Source organism: Radiomyces spectabilis (genome assembly GCF_025331425.1).
Source record: "Radiomyces spectabilis strain NRRL 2753 chromosome Unknown BYT42scaffold_1, whole genome shotgun sequence".
NCBI classification, from domain to species: Eukaryota; Fungi; Mucoromycota; class Mucoromycetes; order Mucorales; family Radiomycetaceae; genus Radiomyces; species Radiomyces spectabilis.
The window spans coordinates 453,790-472,675 of record NW_026251926.1 but is presented as its reverse complement, the minus strand read 5'-3'; the positions used below and the strand labels follow the sequence as shown (position 1 = coordinate 472,675).

Here is an 18,886-nt window from a genome sequence, read left to right as displayed (position 1 = left end):
GATAACTTAAGATGGGAGATGCGGCATTGGATTCACTAGACCAAGAGACGCTTGAGCACAATAAATTACCTTTTTGAAGAAGTTTGATGGAATTTGAAAAGAAAAAGAAGCTCTGTTTTCGACGCACAAGCTATAAATGGGGGGGTTGTTGTTTTGAAGGGCTAATAATATTAGCTGGGATCAGCCTATTCTGATTAATGATTCCATTAATTTAGTATGAAAATATGCCCACACTGCGATTGTGATGGATCACCACTTCAAGACTTCATAACAGATAATAGGTCAAGCACTCGATACCATATTATTCAATCGCATTATCAAATTCGCGGTGCAGAAAAAAAAAATCGATTCTGCTGTATCTCTGGAATCTGATTGGATAATGCTTTTGAACCAAGCCTCCAAAACGCAGTGAAGGCGATCACATTCAACTTTTTGTATATGCTCCCAAGCCAAAGCGATCATGGCGACGCATAAACTAATTCTTTGTCGTCCATCCATACAACATGTATACAGAGTGAACATGAGACAAATTCAGCGCTGGTCTCCAAAGCCCTCAGCTGCTCAGTTTCACCACTCGTCTCGCTGGTTAAATCCATCGTCTCGTGCCCGAAAAAAAGGTGGTGAAGAGCTTCTACCGTCTCAGCGCTTACAGGAAATAGTGCATACGTTGGAATCCCCCGCCAAAGAAGAAGCAGTCGAAGGTACAGAAAGCCTAATTGCTGCGATCGACAGTCATCGGCCCAAATCAAAAACGGGCGTCTTGGGCGATCAACTATTCGACAAGCTGCAATCAACGCTACGAAATTCGTATACCGTGCCACAACTTGTGGTTTATTTAAAGCATCACGACCTTAAACATACTGGACGCAAAGATACACTTATTGCAAGGATTATTAACAATCACTGGGGACTGGTATCCAAACAACAAGTCTCGATCGAAGCGCTTCGCAAAAAGGAAAACAATATCACCCGCCTGCTGAATACCACCCCCGAAGAAATTTTCTTTGTTACGGGACACCATGGACATAATATGCGACAAATCGAGAAACAGTATGGCGTCAAAATTGTCATTGATGCTAAAAATCTATCGTACATTCTGAACGGTCCGAGGGAAGGCGTCAACAGCGCGAGAAAGGAGCTCACCAAGCTGGGTGGTATCTTGCGCGTCAATGTTCCTTGCCCATTGCTTAAAACCCCATCTTACTACGCCGAACTGAAACGTGAATGCGCACGGTTCTTACCGTCCATCTCTCAAATGTCGGGTGCTTATATCGACCTACGAGAACGATTCGAGGTAAACAATCCGGTCATCTTTTAAAAAGAGTACAACGTTAAAGTGATCCCAATGTAATAGTTTATGGTGGCTGGAAGAGATCAGGAAGCGATCGATCGTGCCAAACGTCTATTAAGTCTAATGATAACCGAGGTAATAACTTACCGCCATGACAAATCCTTTTCGTGATCAATCTCATCTCTTTTTCTTTTTGTGGCCGCTAGATGAATTTCGTCCTGAGACCTCCACTGACAGTTTCCGATCATACCTTTATTCAAGATGCTCCACAACATCCATTGATGACAGGTCCTTTCAGTATGCTTGCAGCGCACGATTCAGCCGCCATGCCACAATTTGCCAAAGTACGTGGGTGGAGTCGGGTCTCGCGAACGAACAACGATCAGGTTCCGGAAATGGTAAGCTTCACTGTAGTGGGAATCACTGAATTTTTATATATATTTACCATGTTTTGTAGATCAAAAACATTGATGATTCCTTTTATCGCTTCTTTGCCTTGAAAAACCGGGCGTAAGTTGGATTGCAACTGAAGATGATGAAAAAAACATCGGCGGCTTATAGTTTTTCTTTCCAGTTCTTTTCAAGAGCCTGGATCGTCTCTGATCATAAAGGATCAGCTTCGACATCTGTTGAACACGCCTTTGGCGCCGTGGGGTGAATTGAACCTGAATACATCTTTGGAAGCAACGTAAGGACAATCATTGAAGAAGCAGTGGTGAACTAGGTACAACGGTATTAAATGGGTACCAAATTTTATAGTTTCGGTCATTTGTTATTCGAGAACCCTGTCACTCCAGAACAAGAGGTCAACATGCTGCAACCGTTTCTTGAAGAAGCATTTTCAGCAGAAACCTTGCGCGAAGCAATGAGGGGTCCATTCCAACCAAGACAATACTTTTTTGCGAGGTGAGTTTATGAAGTGGTTTCCATCATTGAGCGATAATGATCGTACTGACTTTAATATCTCTACTGCAGCCAACCGCCTACAAATGTCACATCGCTGCTCCTTCCTTTTACTGCGGAAGGTGGCATTCATCAGAGAACGATTGTGGCCGAATACGTCAGTACAGGTTTGCTGGCTAAAATGGAAGGCTTCGCTGAGGAACCCGTACCAACGGCTCCTCGTCGCTTCCAACTTCATTTTACGGTGGACGAAACCGGTAATCTGAAACCACAAAAAGTCATTGGAGAACATGGACGCTCGGTGATCGATCTGCTGGCACTGAATGGCTATGTGGATGCTCGGTTATGCGCTCGGCGTTTCGTGCAATATCAGAGCGATGATCTCGTCTCTGTTCCTGACGATGTAGAGCAAGCGCCTCTGCCGGGATGTCTTGAAGAATTACTGGCCAGCTGTTCTCTTACCGGATATGCAGAGATGCAATGCCCTCCCTTTATTCGTCATAACGATGCACAGTTTGCTCTGGTAGATGTGGCATTCCGCAACGAAAAGCGATATTTGTTTGAGGATCATTTGGTAACAATTCATCAGTTGGAAGAGCAGACAAGTCGAGCTCAACGGACAGAGTTAACGGTATGTGCTAACATGGTGTGTTTTGACAAAGTATTGGTTTGTCTAATGTTATGTTATGCCCCTAGATCAAATCACGGGATCAAGAAGGAGAGGCGAACGCTGCGCTGCTATCAAAGGGATCATCATGGGATAATTTTGTCGATACAGTGACTAATATTGCTAAGCGATGGCATTTTTAAGGAAATAAGATAGACCACCATTGCTTGACTGTACATACATCCTTCATTCATAGAATACAATCTTGCTGTTCGTCTCAATTGAACAAAGCATCACTCGGACCATCATGTATCGCGTTGTTTTGTTGATGAAACGTAATTATTTGTCCTGCAAATAGTTCTGTATGTCGGTACGGGAGGGTCCAAACAACAAAACTGTAGCAGCGTAAACAGTGGTGATGACCCTCGTGGTAAGGCTTTGAATGTTATGAAATATCGGTTCGAGCTATACCCCGCTTGATCGGCAGCCTACATGGCATAGCTAGTCTTTACGGTCGAGCATACCGTGCCTGATATTTGTGTTAGCGAGAATAAATTTTACTCTGGATTGGCAAGTTGCAAGAGAAAAAAGGTTCTTGAATCATCCATGCCCGTTGTCACAGGTCTAATGCAAATAATCATCGACAGTCCAATACATAAAAGACTATGCCTGGACGATTTTATGAATAAGAGAACATACAAACACACAAAAAAAAACAATAAATACAAAAGACGGAATACGCTACGCGGAAACAAACGACGCTTGTAAGGCCACTAATCCGAAGATGGATGAGAGAAGCACAAAGCGGGTCGTGAAAATAAACATAAAAAGAATGTAAAAAAAATTCCCATCTCATCGAAAACTTTCTTTTATTGACTAGTTCATCTCGGGTGTGAGAACCGTCATGACAGCAACAGATGAATTCAATGTAGCCACTGCCATGACAACTCAGATACCTCTTCCACAAGAAACAGCTGTCGCTGATCCGCTTATGAAAAGGAACGCGTCGCTCATTCCGACGGAATTCATGGGGGACGGTCGCCAAGGCGGGCGGGAACGAGCGGCATTGGCAACAGTATTCGGAGTCCGAGAATACACAGAATCCAAGATCTTTTGGGAACGCGGAACTTGCCTATCCTCAAGTGCCGATCACGATTACGATCACGATGGAGACACCAAGCATTCAGCCCGCAGTAGAATTGCCGACGATCAGCATCTCAGCAATTACCACCCATCGTCAAAGTCATCGAACACTGCCCTCTTTCAGTTACCGGAAATACCGTTGGTGAGCGAATTTGGCGATCTTCTCCTGGAAGACGACGCCATCTTTTCCGAAGCTCACTCTATTGAATTTGCGTCCGAGCCAAGCCATTGGAGCTCATCTTATACGTATGATACCGCCTATCTTCAGGTGGCACCGCCCCTTGTCTTTGCGGAATACCCGCCTGCCATATTTGATTTACTCAAATCAGATGTCGATTCCCGCATAATTGTTTGGGGTTCCGATCCGCAGGCCATGTCAGCCTCCATGGCGACAGTGACGACGCCTCACTCTGAAAAAAAAAAGACACACGGCTCAGCGGCTGCCAAGATACCGGCCTCGACTGGGTTTGCGACTCGCGTTACAGCCGAAAATGTATCGACACTCAAAGATGAATCGCCCCGATCTGCCAGGTACAAGAAGATGTCCATACTGCAGGCACACAGACTCTTCCACATCGACAATCGAATCCATTCGATCCCCCTTTGGAAACGGAAATCGGCCCCCAAAGATACTCCAAATACGTCTGCATTGCCGACGGAAGGAGAGACGGCAAGCATCATCGAAGCGGCTACGGTGGAAAAACTCGTCGAAAAACTGACAAATACCCTTGGTAAGTTGGATCTCTGCGACCTCTTTGCTATGGACATATTCATTCTCAGTCCGCAGATTACACCTTCATGACCGATTTCTTCTTGACCTATCGCTCCTTTATCTCACCCGTCCAATTATGCAAATTACTGATATTACGGTTTCGCTGGAGCTTGCAGAACAACAAGGAAGAACGCTGTATCGTCAGAATTCGGTAATTGTGCGCCAGAGTATGAGTTGTTTTTTGTCACACATATTGACAGCACTTTTACTTTGCAGGACATTTGTCGTGCTCCGACACTGGCTCCTGAATTACTTTGTGCATGACTTCATCCCTGATCGCGAGCTTCGCATCGTTTTGACGTCATTTCTGAATGCGCTTCCATGCCATCCCACGATTCGACGATCGAAACGCGATCAACGGATTGTCAAAGGCCTCAAACGGGTGATACGTCGGTTGAAAAAGATTTATTACAGCAACTCGATTTCTGAACGCGTCCAAATCATTGACCCGCCGCCTCCCACTTCGGAACAAGAACGGTTGGAAACTTTGGTGCGCAACAAATTATCAGAAGGCCGTTTAAGATGGAAAACAGCTTTCGTAGACGGGATTGATATTCATGAGAACCATCACGGTAATACGGCTATTCATGACACGCGCGATGCGCCAGTATTGGTGGTGGGGAGCTTGCCACACAAGGTGGATAGGATATCGCACAGAGACCACTGCCATTCACTGAGTCAGCGATACAGCTCCAACACGTTAACATCTCCCTATAAATCCCGACAGCAATCAGTGAATGCAGTCAAAGCATCGTATCTGCATCGCTTGGAGCAAGAGAAGCGATACATGCTGGAGGAATGTCAAACAAAACCGCTGCAGGACGACAATAGTGTGGGTGCTTCTAGCACATTATCAGATGATTCGCTTGAAAGTATTGTAACCCCCGGTACAACAGACGACGAAATGGAAAGCGACTACAGTCATGAAGATGATAATCGATCCACTCTGGATTACGAGGTAGATGAATCTGGTGCATGGCATCATCATTTTTCCAACGCGTTATCCGAAGAATTGGAAATAGAAAATGGGCTACTACCAGAAGCGCACCAACAGCCATTGTCGATTAACCGTACCGATACAGGGTCCATCAGCAGTCCCTTGAAAGATGATTCTTCAACGGGCGGGCCGCGTGTTGTCTACCGAGCTTCTCTGAACCTTGCAAACCAGCAACGATCATCAACCTCTGTAAATAACGGCTGCACAGATGTCACTGAAGAAACCTCGCATGCTTCTCGGTCCGCTCCTGAATATACCCCTTCAAGACCCTTATCATCATCACCAGATGAAGTCACAACAGCAATGCCACTGCCTATGGTCATTCCACTAAGTAACCAGAATGCTATCACCAAACGTGCACCAACCTCGCCACCGCCTGTGCCTATTCATGCTTGCAGTAACAGGGATTCATTCGATTCTGTCAATACCGCTACCAATACCAAGGAAAGAGACAATGCAGCAGCAAGTGAATCCGATACTGCAAGCGATCGTCAAGTTGCCCATACGCCCAAAGACCAACACTCAATAACGGAATCGATGAAAACACCCCGTGAATCCATACACAGCCAGACGTTGACACCAAAGAGTTGCCATGTTCTAGCGTCCAACGAGATAATGGAATCCAAAAAAGTATCATCTTCGACTATTTCACCCAAAAGTCGAAAAAATTCCAACAACAGTAAGCGAAGTCTGCTAAGTTTTACGAAGCGATTCAAGAAGCGGTCTTTATCGTCACAGGTATCCGCCGTCCATATCCACCCCAATACCGACGAGGACGATACAACTGTTCCATTCAACATGCCCAAAAATCAGGGTTTCCAAAGGGACTCTGGAACACCAAGGGAGGCATCTTTACCATATCGCGCCAATAGTTGTCGTCTGCCTGACAAACTCGAGACACGACACTCGAAGCGCTCTAGCGTACCGTCTAATCTGAATACACCATTGAACACATTGAAGTCTGCACCTCAAAAAGACAATGCTTATGATGTGTCCTTTACAAAGGCCATACCGCGGTCTATCACTGAATCATCCACAGCATTTCCGCCGGCAAACGCTGCACACGTTCCAATGCATCAGACGGATTTGTATGCATCCTATTCCTTTCTCCTGAAAACTCGCTCAGACCATATTGCGCAGCAGTTGTGCTTGATCGAACGAGATATCTTGCTGAATGTTGATTGGGAGGAAATGGTACACTGTCGCTGGACGCAAATGCGCCAAAACCACAGCGTAAATGGAGTTACGCGATATGGTTCCTTTGACAGGGAACAAAAACATACTTTCGAGCCTGAAGCGCACCACATCAATTATACCAAGCGAACACGACAGATGCAGCTTGCTCGTACGACCGGAAAAGGCGGGATTGAGAAAATTATTGAGCGATTTAATGATGTGTGCCAATGGGTAGCCAGTGTTATCGTTTCGACTTTTCGATTGTCAGAACGCGTCAAGGTCATTGAAAAGTTTATTCGCATAGCCCAGGTCAGTGTTAGTTGCGAATGACATGTACACCTGAATTACAAAAACATTATTCACAAGCAATCTATATCACTCAGAAATGCAAAATATTCTCCAATTATGCCACGCTGGTTCAAATCTTGCTGGGCCTACAATCACCGTCCGTCTCGCGCTTGCACAAAACATGGTCGCAGGTCCGACACAGTGAAATGTCTACCTTGATGCAACTATCGGCTTTCACATCGCCCATGAAGAATTGGAAACATATTCGCGATCATATGACCAACGTAGCAGAAGAGTATGGCATGTCGCCTATGGAGGTGCAGATCGAACTTTCAGGGACCAACAGATCGTCGAACAAGTCGGTGATTAAACTACCCTTTGGGGGATGTATTCCCTTTCTGGGAATCTACCTTTCCGATTTAGTCTTCAATTCGGAACAACCGTCCTACCTTACGAGCCAAACCCCCGCACAGCCCATTTATACCGCTTATCAGACAGTCGACGTATCGCCCTTGCTGAAGCAACCTCTTGTGAATTTTAGAAAGCATCGCATCGTGGCAACGGTCATCAAACGTGTATTAATATTTCAGAATCTTGCACGACGCTATGCCTTTGAATTCAATGATGAACTATACTATCAGTGTGCTCACTTGCACACGCTTGAAACCAGCTCCATACAACAACTGGCAAGTCAAATCGAGCCGCAATCCTGCTGGACTTGAGTTTAAATCCATCATTATCTCCTTGACATCTTTCTTTCAATGATACATGACAATGGCTCCTCTCAGAGGCTACCTTCTGATCCTTTTCTGTTTCCTCAAGAGAAAAAAAAAAGAATAAAACAAGCAATTGTATAGGCATGATATAATTACGAATGATACAATGTGTAAAATGTATGTTGTGGTGGAGGCATCTGCGATCGAATCTATCCGCTAGTTTCAAAAAATGATGGGTGACCTTCAGGTACGAGTGGCCGTTGTTTGCCCTGATGTGAATTCGGTTAACCCCATGGCTTGATCATCCTCCGTCAAGGTGGATTCGCCCATCAGCAACTGCGTGCTTTCATCATCATCATCGCTATCCCGCAAATCGGCTTCCAGATCGTTTTTGCGTTCGGCGCCTGCGCCTTGAGCAATGGAGTCCAATAGGTATACACCAGAAATGATGATGATGAATCCACAGATCAGCGACACGATATTGCCCGGATTGTCCGTGTTGAATCCTCGGAATAAAATAACAGAGGCTGTAAGGGTGGCTGTTGTAAAGCAGCAAAAATAAATAGGATTGACACTAGAAAATCCGTGAGGAAAACTCTTGGAGTTGCGATGGTAACAGCAAAAACTTACACATTGGTGGAGAATTGTTCCAATGCCTTGTTAAAGTAATTCATTTGTGTTAAAATACAAATGGCCACCACGATACCAAAGGCGTAAGTCGACGGGTGTGTAAATTGATTGTTGCCGGCAAACGTTAGCTTGACCGCAATACCAAAAGCTTTGATTGCCATCACAGATACCGAGCCGACTAACGAGCAGATCGAAATGTACACAAATGGGTTTTTCTTGCCGTATTTCGGTACCACTTTATAGATCATATATAGGCTGATCGAAATCACCACCATCACATAAATGAGAAAGGCTAACATGACCATATCAGCATATACACTTGTTCATGATTTGTCTATCCCAATCTATGTGACTTTTTGTTACCTGGCTGCAAGGCATAAAACAACAGCTCCTCGATCGATGTAACTTCTTTGTCTTCTGGTGCATGGACGACAACAATGACCGCTCCCACCACTGATAACAGGCAACCTATTTTCCCAATGGATCCCATCTTCTCCTTTAAAAACACAGAGGCAAAAATAGCTCTGTCCATGGCACGGTCAGTGATCACTGCTAAATGACATCCGCAAATCATGCAACTCACCCCGTAATGACACTCAGCGCACCAAGCGGTGTTACAAGAATCGGAGGTGCAAACGAGTACGCCGAAAAATTCAGAACTTCACCCACGGCCACTTGAAAATAATGTAAGTAAAAAAGCAACAGAGAAGCGCAATTCATTCATGCGGTTACTTGGCGGGGTGAAAACCATTTTAATCAAACCTCAAGTTCAATAAAAGACACGTACTTGTTCCCATGCCAGCCCACCATGTCCAATTTCGGAGATAATGATATTGTCCATCAGCCGCTGAGGCTCCTGTTGGAAACAAAGATTTATCAGCAACGAGAAATAGACAAGGAAAACGAATGAACTGACCATGATGCTGTTGCTTCACATTAATGAGACCCTTCTTTGTGATAATGAAAGAAAGACCGATGAACACGCTTGAACTCATTGCGAGAATGAGCCCAATGTACTTCTCCTGCAACATTATATAAAAATAAAAGCAGCAAAAGAAGCGTATTTCGTATACAGGCTGTAAACCTCAACCACTCTTAGTATAAAAATAATATGGAAAGAAAATAGAGTCCAAAGAAAAAAGAAAAAGAGTAGAGGAGCAAAGAAGACAAAACGCTTGAAAAAAGCAGAAACCGAGCCAAACGCTCTCACAATCCAAATATGGAAATTGCGGTCACACGGTCCGTCCGGAGGATCGCAACCAAAACAAAACGTAGAGATTCTGCAACGGTGACAGTTTCATTTGATCAACTGCATCATGTTGTCGTCCTTGTTCAACGGAGCACTTAAACAAGCCGTGCTTCCTGTTGCACGATTTGCAAATACCACTCCTGCTGTCATTGCCCGCAATCTGTCTACCAAGCCCAATAAAACTGCCAAATTGAAGAGCAAGAACAAGGTACGTCGCCAATTTATTGACATTCATTGCGATCCTCAAATGCTGATTGTCCGTTTTTTTTTTTAGGCCAAGCAAAAGAAGAGACGAGCTCGCGTTTCCCAATAAATGTCCATTGTTATCCGGTTAAGATATGGAAATTCATTGCAACCATTTTTACGAGGCAAATCTGTGTGAATAGAAAAAGTGGAAAAAATTTATAGATTTCAAAAATAATTACAACTTGCAGCGCATTAACGGAAAATAGTGATGAAAAGGAGCCAGCTTGTCAATCTAGTGTTCACAAATCCGTTTGCTGATAAATATACATGTAACCAAAAAAAAAAAGGGGGGGGAATAGTTTGATGCTGATTATATTATAGTACACATGGAAAGAAAAAAAAATCGGGCGAACTTCGCTAACAGGGACAAAACTGGGTGGAATGCGGTCCACAACAGTTGCCACAGGTAACGTTGCCAAAGCTGTTGGAGGAAAGCTTGGCAAAGTCCAAGGTAGGCTTCAGGTTCGGTCGAGGAAAGGAATTGAGGATAACATTTTCGGTGATCACTTCATCGTTGGTTTTCACAGTGGGCTGGGACCGATGCGTGTGGTAGGGCTGATGGGCAGGAAACGTCGGTTGCTGTGAGATGGCAGCCGCAACCGGTGCCAAGGTCTTGCCGAGAGCTGGCTTAAGAATGGACGATAACAGAGGAATGGTGCCACTGATGGGAGGCATGGTAAACGGGTTTAGGAATGCGGAGCGATGAGTTATCCTGGAAGATGACCTAAAATGATGGAAAATCGGTGGCTTTTTTTGAAAGGTGACGGTCGGAATTCGAAACTTGATAGTTACGGATTTCGGCCGAATTCAAGTTCCATGGAGAAAAAGATGTGCCATTCAAAGTGCGATAGACACTTTCTCCTTATCGCCGGCCGTCATCTTACACGAACCAGCTACAAGACCACTAAAACTAGTTTGTTACTATGATGAGACATTCTATTGTGTTGTATATGATCTGTGTATATTGAAAGTTATCAAAAATAGTACGATGTGAGTGAAATTTAGTGCATTGACGAGAGTTCTAGGTATAAAGTTCTTGCATAGCGTCGTCAATAAATGGTATAGCTTCGTCCTTCAAATTAATGTTCTCCAAAAAGGTATAAGGGAACTCCACAAGATGACCGCGAATCCGGCTGAGGTTTTGACGGATTTCTTTGACGCTCATGTTAGGGTCGTAGATGTGACCGATTTCGATTTTCTCGGGATCAGGGGCGAACGCCTTGTATTGGTCCCAATTGGTCACTAGAGCAATCATTTTTCAGTAGGCTGCGCTTGGCTGACGATGGTCATCTGACTTACCACTGGCCTCAGGAACACAATGAAACACGTTTCGGAAAGCTTCCGTGTTGGTGGCTGCAGTGTTATACCACAGACTCAGGGTATCTTCATCGAGTGGATCCATGACCATGCGATCTTCCTCAGTATCTGTCCAATCGATTTGAGGTACGGGAAGAGGCAGCATCGCATTGTCCACTATATCCAATGGCTGGTCAGGAAGAAGTCCCAAATGTTCCTTCCACAGTTGGCGTCGTAACGTTGCAGCAAATCGAGCCGCAGGATACTAAAAAGCAATGATTGTTTGTAGTGAGATGAATCTCGTTTACCACTCAAGCTACAGTCGTCTTATTATGCTTGATATTTACCGGCTCTCCATTCATTTGCGAAGCAATCATATCTTGATCTTCCACAATCATGGCGATTTCCGAATCTCTATCTCCGCACTGGGATCGATCATTGAGATTAGCTGAGCCCATAATCACAACGCGGTCTATAGTCCGTTCCATAAGTTAGTCCATTGTCCGCTGTCACCGTCATGATTTGCTAACCAACCGTCGGCAATCAAAAGCTTGGCATGGATATATAATTCTTCGGACACATAGTCACTCGCTTCTTGTCGTTCGTTCTCTGGACTGCGATGCTTTTGTGAAGCTGTATCGGTGACCCAGGGTTCCGATTCAAGGTCACCTCCTTTCATGCTGTCGTAACCAACCGAATCGGATGCGATGAAATCATCCTCATTTTGCACTTTGGTAACCTCGACTTCGTCTTCCGTCGTCACACGGACGCTGGGGGTGTACCCAGCGGCTTGAGCGAGCATCTCTTCGAGTTTTCGACGGTTGATACGGTCGTAGCTTCTCAAACTGTAAAAGCGAATATAATCTTCGGGGTTGATACCGGCTCCTTTGAGTTTCTCAAAGATACTCTTTGATCCACGACAGATGGACACATATTGATAATGCATCACCAGTCGAGCCGTGGCTGCTTCTTTGGTACTGAGATCCGCCGGGAAAGCAGGCATCAAGGGTATCAGAACAAACACTTTAAACTTTTGACCTTCTTCAAAAGCCTTGACGATGCGGTTCACGAGTGCTTGGCCGATTTGGTTTTTCAGAATATAGTTTGGATCATCCTCTGTCGTCGTAACTGCCATCCAATTTGTTAAAGAGTCAAACGGCGACTTTTGGTTCACCTCTTCGTAACTACTTACTGAAAAACTGATTTTCAATATACACGTAGTGTTGAGCAGCATTGATGGTTTCAATATATGCAGTTTGAATAGATTTCTGCCAAACCATATGGTTAGCCTATCCATACACCCAGTTGAGCCAGATATCGACACTTACTTCCAACTGAATACCCGAACTCCATTCGGCGCTGCTGCGAAGAACTTGCGCGTTGCAAGTACCACGCTGGCCTCTTGTATGATGACGGTAATGATGGGTTTGGTTCAGTAACCGATCCGGAAGGGGAATTTTGAATGCTTGTCGATTGCCGAAACCGCCCAAAGGCGGTTCCAGGAACGGTATATGTTTTTTATCCATGCCTTTCTCATGCTTGATATAGTTCCATCGCTCACAGAAATGACGGGCTACATCGAGCACTGGACCTCCCAGCTAACAAACAGAAATACTTTAATGATCAGCCCTTATTTTATCGATGGTTCTGTCACCGCTGTTTTTTTCAGACACGAGCATTACCATGCACATTGACATATCATGCCACGGCATTCGGGGGACAACGGTCTTGTCAATGAGTCGCATATCCCAATCCTTGACTGAATAGACAGGTTAAAATTGTTTGAGCTTCATCCACCGACTGTTCCCCCACTCAACTTACCGTCTTTGAAATCACGGACACGGGCATCATTATAATCTTGACCTATTTTCTCTTGCTTGAGACCGGTGTTACAAAGCAAAGAAATGAGACAAGGGCGTTACCTGGGAACATTTCCATTCCCGGATCGGCTGTATGGAAATCGGCCAAACGATGAGTGTGTGTGTCCCACCGTCTGTAGCCATGATGCGTCAGTGTTTGATTTTTCCCCTTGATGAGTTTCTCCTCATTACCCAAAGCATAAATCGATGCCGCCCAGAAACGCTATCTTGTTATCAATCACTACAAATTTTTCATGATGAGACCAGAAAAAGGTGCCACCAATCGCGTGATCCGGGTGCCTTTGGACTAAATAGTGTATCCGTAAGTTGACAGCGTGGTTGTAGACAATAATAACGAAGCCCTACCGATAATATTCGAATGTAAAGCTTGCAAGGCCCGCTTCGTATGCATACTATCCAGTGGCATCGCTAGTTCAACTTCCTGCAGGATGATACATTTAGAAGGGTAAACTAAAAAGCGCCCCTCTCCGCGTGATCCATCAAACACTGACCTTGTAGACAACAACAAAGATCATTACACCTTGCTCGGCTTTACGTTTCAATAACTGATCAATGCGGTATTCAGGGTATTTCGCTGGTGGTCGTCGAAGATACTATCATTCCACATACGTAAGGCCTGACATGGTTCTGTTTTGTTCTTTCGAGTTTTCCCCTGCCCGTCGGCCCGACAACTTACCAATTCCGGAGACTGAATACGTTTTTGACGCAGAAAAAAAGAAAAAAAAATATTTAGTTCTGTCTAATGTCATTATAAGCGCCCGAGTTTTCTTTCTACGCAAACTTACGAGCCACCAGTCTTCAATAAAAACACATTCTTCCGCTTCTTCAATCGCTTGCGAGACTGCCCTGGATTGACAGGATTATTTAACAGTCAATAAAAACGATGTCTTCTTTTTTATGTGGGATTAAATTTTGTTACCAGCAATAATCATGACCATCAATATAGTATTTTACTTGGGCATTGTCGCGAACCGGTGCAAAGGAGCCGAAGCGATGACTTGCAGCCAAATAGGCTTTTTCTCGTTCTTGTTCCTCTTGATCATTGCGGTGGGTCAATTCATATACCCCTTCCTTGACCTTGGATTTTACTTTGTGAGCTATAGAATGCACAAACGTCATCGGTCGTAGCGAAAGAAGCAAAAAAGAAATAAATGATGCGGACAAGTTAAAAAAAGAACAATGCTTTATAACTGGCAAATGGCCTAGTTCCCATTTGGTGTAACCAAACTCGTCGTGACGACGCTAAACAAACAAAGCATCGTGTAACGTCGCTTGCAGTTCCCTCTGCAAAGCAAGCAAACTGTTGCTCTCACCTCCCACCATTACATTTGCTTCTTAAACTGCTGTCTATCATGTGTAAAAATCCTCTGAAAATTGACGCTGGATTTCCTTATTTAGGTATATGAAACCTTTGACTCCACGTCTACCTCATTTCGAATGGGTCATTCGTTGTTCATAAAATAGTCACGATGGAAAAAAAGTGGATCAACATGGAAGCACAAGGTCGATCATAATAAACCAGCGATGCTGACATGGGCTTACTGTGTTCAGAGCAGTCAAGGCCACACTGTCCAATAGTTTTGCTTGCCGATGAAAAATAAAGTTTAAACATGAGTTTATAAGTTCATTTTTAAATGAGCCAACGTGAGCCAAAATCTTTTTTATCAGGTGGAAGTGTCAATGCAAATGAATAGCCGAGGCATGACAGCGGATTGTCTATCGTGCATCGGCTAAATAAATTTTTAATGCTTTTTTCTAACTGTACATAGTCTGTCCTAAAAATGAATGATATTTGTCGAGTGGGGAAGTTTTCAAGTTTTCTATTCCTCTAAATCACTGTCTTCATCCTCGTTTTCATCATCATCCTCCTCTTCTTCATCGGTCAAATGCTCTTCCGCAAACATTTCCTACGGAACAAAAAGCATTTTGGTATAATTAATCGTCTGTCATTTGCCATTGTACAGACTAATCCAACTTACCTTGTCCTCAAAATCGTCTGCATCACCGATTAAATCCATCATGTCTTTATTCTCTCGTCTCTCATCTTCTATATCGCTCGGAACATCGTTTTCCAGCTCATCGTCAGATTCTTCCTCTTCTTCATCTGTGAAAATCACGGCCTCATCGCCGAGATTGGCAGTCCGTGTTCGTACGTTGATCTGGTTCTGGATCAGATCGAGTCGACCTTGCATAGCGTACAGTTGAGGGTAGGTCTCGAGGCGTTTGCTCAACAATTCGTATAAGTGTGTCAGTTCAGAGACCATATCCTCGTTGCCCAACATGTAGCTGTGATGTTCTCTAACCATGGTTTTGATCCATTTTTGCAATGCAGCGCCTTGCCCATCGACATTTTGCTCGTAGCGGGGCAAAAGCCATCTCATGAATTGATTGATTTTGATCTTTGGCAGACCACGTACAGCCGCCTGAATAGCAGCAGGATCGTCTTGACGAATGCATGCATTGATAGCCTCAGTATCCATCGAAGAGGTGGCCTCTACAAGCATGCGCGGCAAGAACTCTCGAGACGGTGGTACATATTGGTCGTTTAATGCTTTGATATCTTCCATAGTTAATGCCGCCTGTAAATTTTCGACATTAACACGGATGACAGATAATGGAAGACAACCCTTTTTCTTTTTCTTTTATGCTTACCTCATCTGAAGCTGTTTGCGAGGTACGTTTAACGACGGACCGGGTCAAAACAACGTCACCCGTGATGATTCCTTGTTGTTGCATATAACGCTAGTCACAGATAAAATATCGATTTCTCAAATTTTTAACATGCTGTCCACTTGAAAAGTCGGCAAAATACAATGACTTACCACAGGCTCGAATAAGACGCGAACACCGGATCCCCGAGCAATAACCACTGAGCTACCTTCCTTATCGGGAATGAATCGAGAAGAGAGGATGGGAATATGTTCGTTGCGTTTACTGTCAGACAGAATCTCAATGGTCATGGTGGGTCGTTTCATCTCCTTTTCCTTTGAAGACGCGACGAGACGGAAAATGGAGGCTACGCCGTCCTCTGTGATGGCCAAAATGGTATCCTCACGTTTTCGAGGCACGTCCAAAAAGACAACAGGTCTTGTCATGACTAATCGGTCTGCGTGAGTCGTATTTCGGTTGCGCACACCGGGCCAAACACGAATGACTGGATCGTTTTTCGCGACAGAGAATAATAAATCGGTTGAATTAGAATATGACATAAGAGCAATGGATTTGGTGTGGGCGGATGAAATCTCTTTCAATGATTTTTGGTTCATGATATCGTAAATGGTGATGTCGCCACCCGTGGCTACGGCCAGATGCATATTGTCTGAACAAGGGGCTATACAGCACACCTTTTTACAGCTCCAAGATCTATTTTTGTCCCGTTTAGCACATGAAGTCCCTCCGAACTTCCAACACAAGCGAAAATACTTACCGAACATCCAGTTCTTCAGTGGTTAACGATACGTCGACAATTCGGCCATTAGCGCCCAGCGCGATCGCTCTTTTATCAGCCTTGTAGTAAACAATATTGGATATCGCCACATTTTCCATAGCTGCAATCCGTTTGATCACCGTGTTATCAGCAAGCGAAAATACAAGGATATCGCCGGATTGAGTACCAAGAAGGATCATCTGCATTGTAAACAAGATCGATTGAGGATTTAGTGGACTAGAGATAGGACCCATGACGGATCGAGAATAAAGTAACTCACCTCTTTAAATTTACTCTTCTTTTGTTCTTTGGCATCTTGGCTTTCGATATCGGCTTCGCGGAACTTGACCCACTTTAAGCAAGTGAATTCGTCCTTGTCGGTGGGATAATAATCGTGACTGACAAGTCCCGAGTGAACATCAAAGACGCGGAGACGTTGTCGATCAATGCCGTGAGTGACCATGGCAAACAGATCGATGGTTGAAGAGGTATTAAAAGCCGATAATAAAATATCGCTCGAATTGTCTAATATGTTGGCAGCCATAGTGGTTGGAATCTGCAATCAAGAAATCAACGAAAAAACTTTATGCGGTTTCTTTTCAGCGCTCGAGAACATTCAAAGAAAAAAAAAAAAAGGAACCAAAAACCGTCACATTGTGACCTTTGTTCAATTTGTTCAAAATTTCTGAGCCCATGGGGAAAATTAATCTCGACCACGCAGTTTATGCACCCCTCGTTCGTCAATTTGGATTTCTAAACCGTTGCGTGCAGCGAATGGGCAAAATTCCACAAATAAAACTCTACGTGTTCTGATCCCTTCCGACATGGGTGATCGGGCTAAACGGATCCGAGTGGTCACAGCATTGGACCATGCCAGACCCAGAATTGGTTTCTTGATGAGCGATTGGATGAATAGCCCCAGCGAAGGTGATTGTTCCTGTAATGGTTCGGATGCAATAGCAAAGTCCATCCATGGATCCACGTGATCCATAGGCAATGCATCATTATTGGAGGAGGGAACATCTGATACTTGATTCACGACGACGACGGCGACTCGATATTTCTGTGCGATTTTTTTCAATCGTGCTCCAATGTCGCAAATTTCGGTCATGCGATCAAATCTCCGTTTATCATTGCTGGTGGAAGGTTCCCCACGATAAGAGGCACCAATGGAATCAATCACTACCAGTCGCACACGGGTATATCGTTCCAAAAAAGCAGGAAGCTGATATGCGACAAGACGGTATTGTTGCTCGCTATCGATGATTTTCATGGTATGGATCGATCGTTTCATGGCCCCGCGATCAAGTTTGAACTTTGAGGCGTAAACATCCACCAGTTGTTCCAAACGAACAATGGGAAAATGGCCTTCGCTGTGCAAATAGACGGCAGCTACAACAACACAAGATCTTGCGTGAATATCGATATTTCTTTGCTTCTTTCCTTGACGTTAGCTTACTTCCTCCTAAGCCACTTTGATCGATAGGTTTTTGTGCGGTCAGGCATAGTTGTAAGCATAGCTGCGTCTTTCCTGAGGAACTACATGACGCCACTCCTAGTTAGCTCCATTCTATTCACATTGTTTCCGTCTTTTTTATTCCCATTTTAGCGTGCTCCCTGATGAAAATAAAAATAAACGCGGATCGAAAAATCCGTATCATGATCATCAACATAGCACAATAAGCGAGAAAAAAGACGGACAAAGAACCAAGAAAATTCAAGGGAAACAGGGAAAAAAAAATAGCTTAGAAATTCTGATGATTCCTTTTTTTTCAATTTACCTTTCGCCTACGACTTCGGTCACCGTACCGATGTGAATACCGCCGCCGAGTACCTTATCGAGGGAAGGATCGTTTGTGGTAAGGAACTGTCCTTCTACTGTTGAAAGATCCAAAGCGGTTTGTTGTCGTGCTGACCAAGGAAACACGTCTGCTGAAGCCGCATTCAGCAGTTCATGCGCTTTGCTTTCGTTGATGTTCAGTACTTTCTGGAGATCAGCTACTGAACGCGTCAAGATCTCTTGCGGTGCATCTAAACCGACTGAGGTAGGGACAACATAAATACTTGGAACTAGTGCAAGTGAACCCAAAGGAAAAGCTTTATTACCTTGCTCCATTTTGTCGTAGATACCCAAACGTTTGGCGACTTGCTCCATTCCATGCTCTGTCGTAGTGTCTTGGCAGGGTCTGGTCAACAACCGATCGAGTTAGCACTTTGACCGGATAGGTTCTCACTGCAAGTTTGAAACGCCGCATTACACGCAGG

At 44.3% G+C, this 18,886-nt stretch overlaps 7 protein-coding genes across 7 annotated transcripts; 2 read left to right on the top strand and 5 right to left on the bottom strand.

Moving 5' to 3' along the window:
* Positions 1–520: 520 nt before the first annotated feature.
* Positions 521–3,004, top strand: BYT42DRAFT_609232 (uncharacterized protein; the record flags this gene model as incomplete). The annotated part of the gene is made up of 8 exons (XM_051571239.1): positions 521–1,294; positions 1,355–1,426; positions 1,498–1,689; positions 1,749–1,801; positions 1,866–1,979; positions 2,051–2,197; positions 2,267–2,825; positions 2,891–3,004. The coding sequence occupies 8 exons, from the start codon at positions 521–523 to the stop codon at positions 3,002–3,004; spliced, it is 2,025 nt and encodes a 674-aa protein (XP_051427970.1).
* Positions 3,005–3,705: 701 nt separating this feature from the next.
* Positions 3,706–7,899, top strand: BYT42DRAFT_541705 (ras guanine nucleotide exchange factor domain-containing protein; the record flags this gene model as incomplete). Its single annotated transcript, XM_051565570.1, has 4 exons — positions 3,706–4,675; positions 4,732–4,867; positions 4,933–7,198; positions 7,273–7,899. 4 exons carry the CDS (start codon positions 3,706–3,708, stop codon positions 7,897–7,899), a joined length of 3,999 nt encoding a protein of 1,332 aa, XP_051427969.1.
* A 122-nt stretch (positions 7,900–8,021) lies between these two features.
* Positions 8,022–9,689, bottom strand: BYT42DRAFT_551033 (magnesium transporter). The gene is made up of 6 exons (XM_051566203.1): positions 9,440–9,689; positions 9,311–9,379; positions 9,107–9,197; positions 8,887–9,047; positions 8,524–8,815; positions 8,022–8,467 (listed from the first exon to the last, which is right to left on the bottom strand). Exons 1-6 carry the CDS (start codon positions 9,552–9,554, stop codon positions 8,137–8,139), a joined length of 1,059 nt encoding a protein of 352 aa, XP_051427968.1. The 5' UTR covers positions 9,555–9,689; the 3' UTR covers positions 8,022–8,136.
* A 686-nt stretch (positions 9,690–10,375) lies between these two features.
* BYT42DRAFT_541703 (uncharacterized protein) lies at positions 10,376–10,693 on the bottom strand (the record flags this gene model as incomplete). The annotated part of the gene is made up of 1 exon (XM_051565569.1): positions 10,376–10,693. The coding sequence occupies one exon, from the start codon at positions 10,691–10,693 to the stop codon at positions 10,376–10,378; it is 318 nt and encodes a 105-aa protein (XP_051427967.1).
* A 267-nt stretch (positions 10,694–10,960) lies between these two features.
* BYT42DRAFT_551022 (uncharacterized protein) lies at positions 10,961–14,350 on the bottom strand. The gene is made up of 15 exons (XM_051566202.1): positions 14,114–14,350; positions 13,980–14,040; positions 13,871–13,882; positions 13,686–13,787; positions 13,540–13,615; positions 13,366–13,480; positions 13,237–13,307; positions 13,136–13,177; positions 12,997–13,073; positions 12,643–12,912; positions 12,507–12,582; positions 11,849–12,442; positions 11,662–11,786; positions 11,318–11,579; positions 10,961–11,260 (listed from the first exon to the last, which is right to left on the bottom strand). Exons 1-15 carry the CDS (start codon positions 14,311–14,313, stop codon positions 11,040–11,042), a joined length of 2,304 nt encoding a protein of 767 aa, XP_051427966.1. The 5' UTR covers positions 14,314–14,350; the 3' UTR covers positions 10,961–11,039.
* A 664-nt stretch (positions 14,351–15,014) lies between these two features.
* Positions 15,015–17,165, bottom strand: BYT42DRAFT_609226 (uncharacterized protein; the record flags this gene model as incomplete). Its single annotated transcript, XM_051571238.1, has 6 exons — positions 15,015–15,101; positions 15,174–15,773; positions 15,847–15,936; positions 16,017–16,557; positions 16,622–16,821; positions 16,902–17,165. 6 exons carry the CDS (start codon positions 17,163–17,165, stop codon positions 15,015–15,017), a joined length of 1,782 nt encoding a protein of 593 aa, XP_051427965.1.
* An 81-nt stretch (positions 17,166–17,246) lies between these two features.
* BYT42DRAFT_551015 (P-loop containing nucleoside triphosphate hydrolase protein) lies at positions 17,247–18,864 on the bottom strand. Its single transcript, XM_051566201.1, has 4 exons — positions 18,728–18,864; positions 18,403–18,661; positions 18,081–18,160; positions 17,247–18,013 (listed from the first exon to the last, which is right to left on the bottom strand). Exons 1-4 carry the CDS (start codon positions 18,774–18,776, stop codon positions 17,325–17,327), a joined length of 1,077 nt encoding a protein of 358 aa, XP_051427964.1. The 5' UTR covers positions 18,777–18,864; the 3' UTR covers positions 17,247–17,324.
* Between the last annotated feature and the right edge of the window lie 22 nt (positions 18,865–18,886).

Excerpts from the sequence above, each read along its gene's own strand:
- BYT42DRAFT_551033 (XM_051566203.1), bottom strand. The coding sequence starts at position 9,554 with ATGTTGCAGGAGAAGTACATTGGGCTCATTCTCGCAATGAGTTCAAGC. Across the intron at positions 9,380-9,439 it reads TGTGAAGCAACAGCATCATG|GAGCCTCAGCGGCTGATGGA; the intron begins GTCAGTTCATTC and ends TGTTTCCAACAG. Across the intron at positions 9,048-9,106 it reads GCGCTGAGTGTCATTACGGG|AGCTATTTTTGCCTCTGTGT; the intron begins GTGAGTTGCATG and ends TGCCATGGACAG.
- BYT42DRAFT_551022 (XM_051566202.1), bottom strand. The coding sequence starts at position 14,313 with ATGACGTTTGTGCATTCTATAGCTCACAAAGTAAAATCCAAGGTCAAG. Across the intron at positions 13,308-13,365 it reads GGCATCGATTTATGCTTTGG|ACGGTGGGACACACACACTC; the intron begins GTAATGAGGAGA and ends TCATGGCTACAG. Across the intron at positions 11,787-11,848 it reads CAAGCTTTTGATTGCCGACG|ACCGCGTTGTGATTATGGGC; the intron begins GTTGGTTAGCAA and ends AACGGACTATAG.
- BYT42DRAFT_551015 (XM_051566201.1), bottom strand. The coding sequence starts at position 18,776 with ATGGAGCAAGTCGCCAAACGTTTGGGTATCTACGACAAAATGGAGCAA. Across the intron at positions 18,662-18,727 it reads CTACGACAAAATGGAGCAAG|TCGGTTTAGATGCACCGCAA; the intron begins GTAATAAAGCTT and ends TCCCTACCTCAG. Across the intron at positions 18,014-18,080 it reads TCAAAGTGGCTTAGGAGGAA|CTGCCGTCTATTTGCACAGC; the intron begins GTAAGCTAACGT and ends GTGTTGTTGTAG.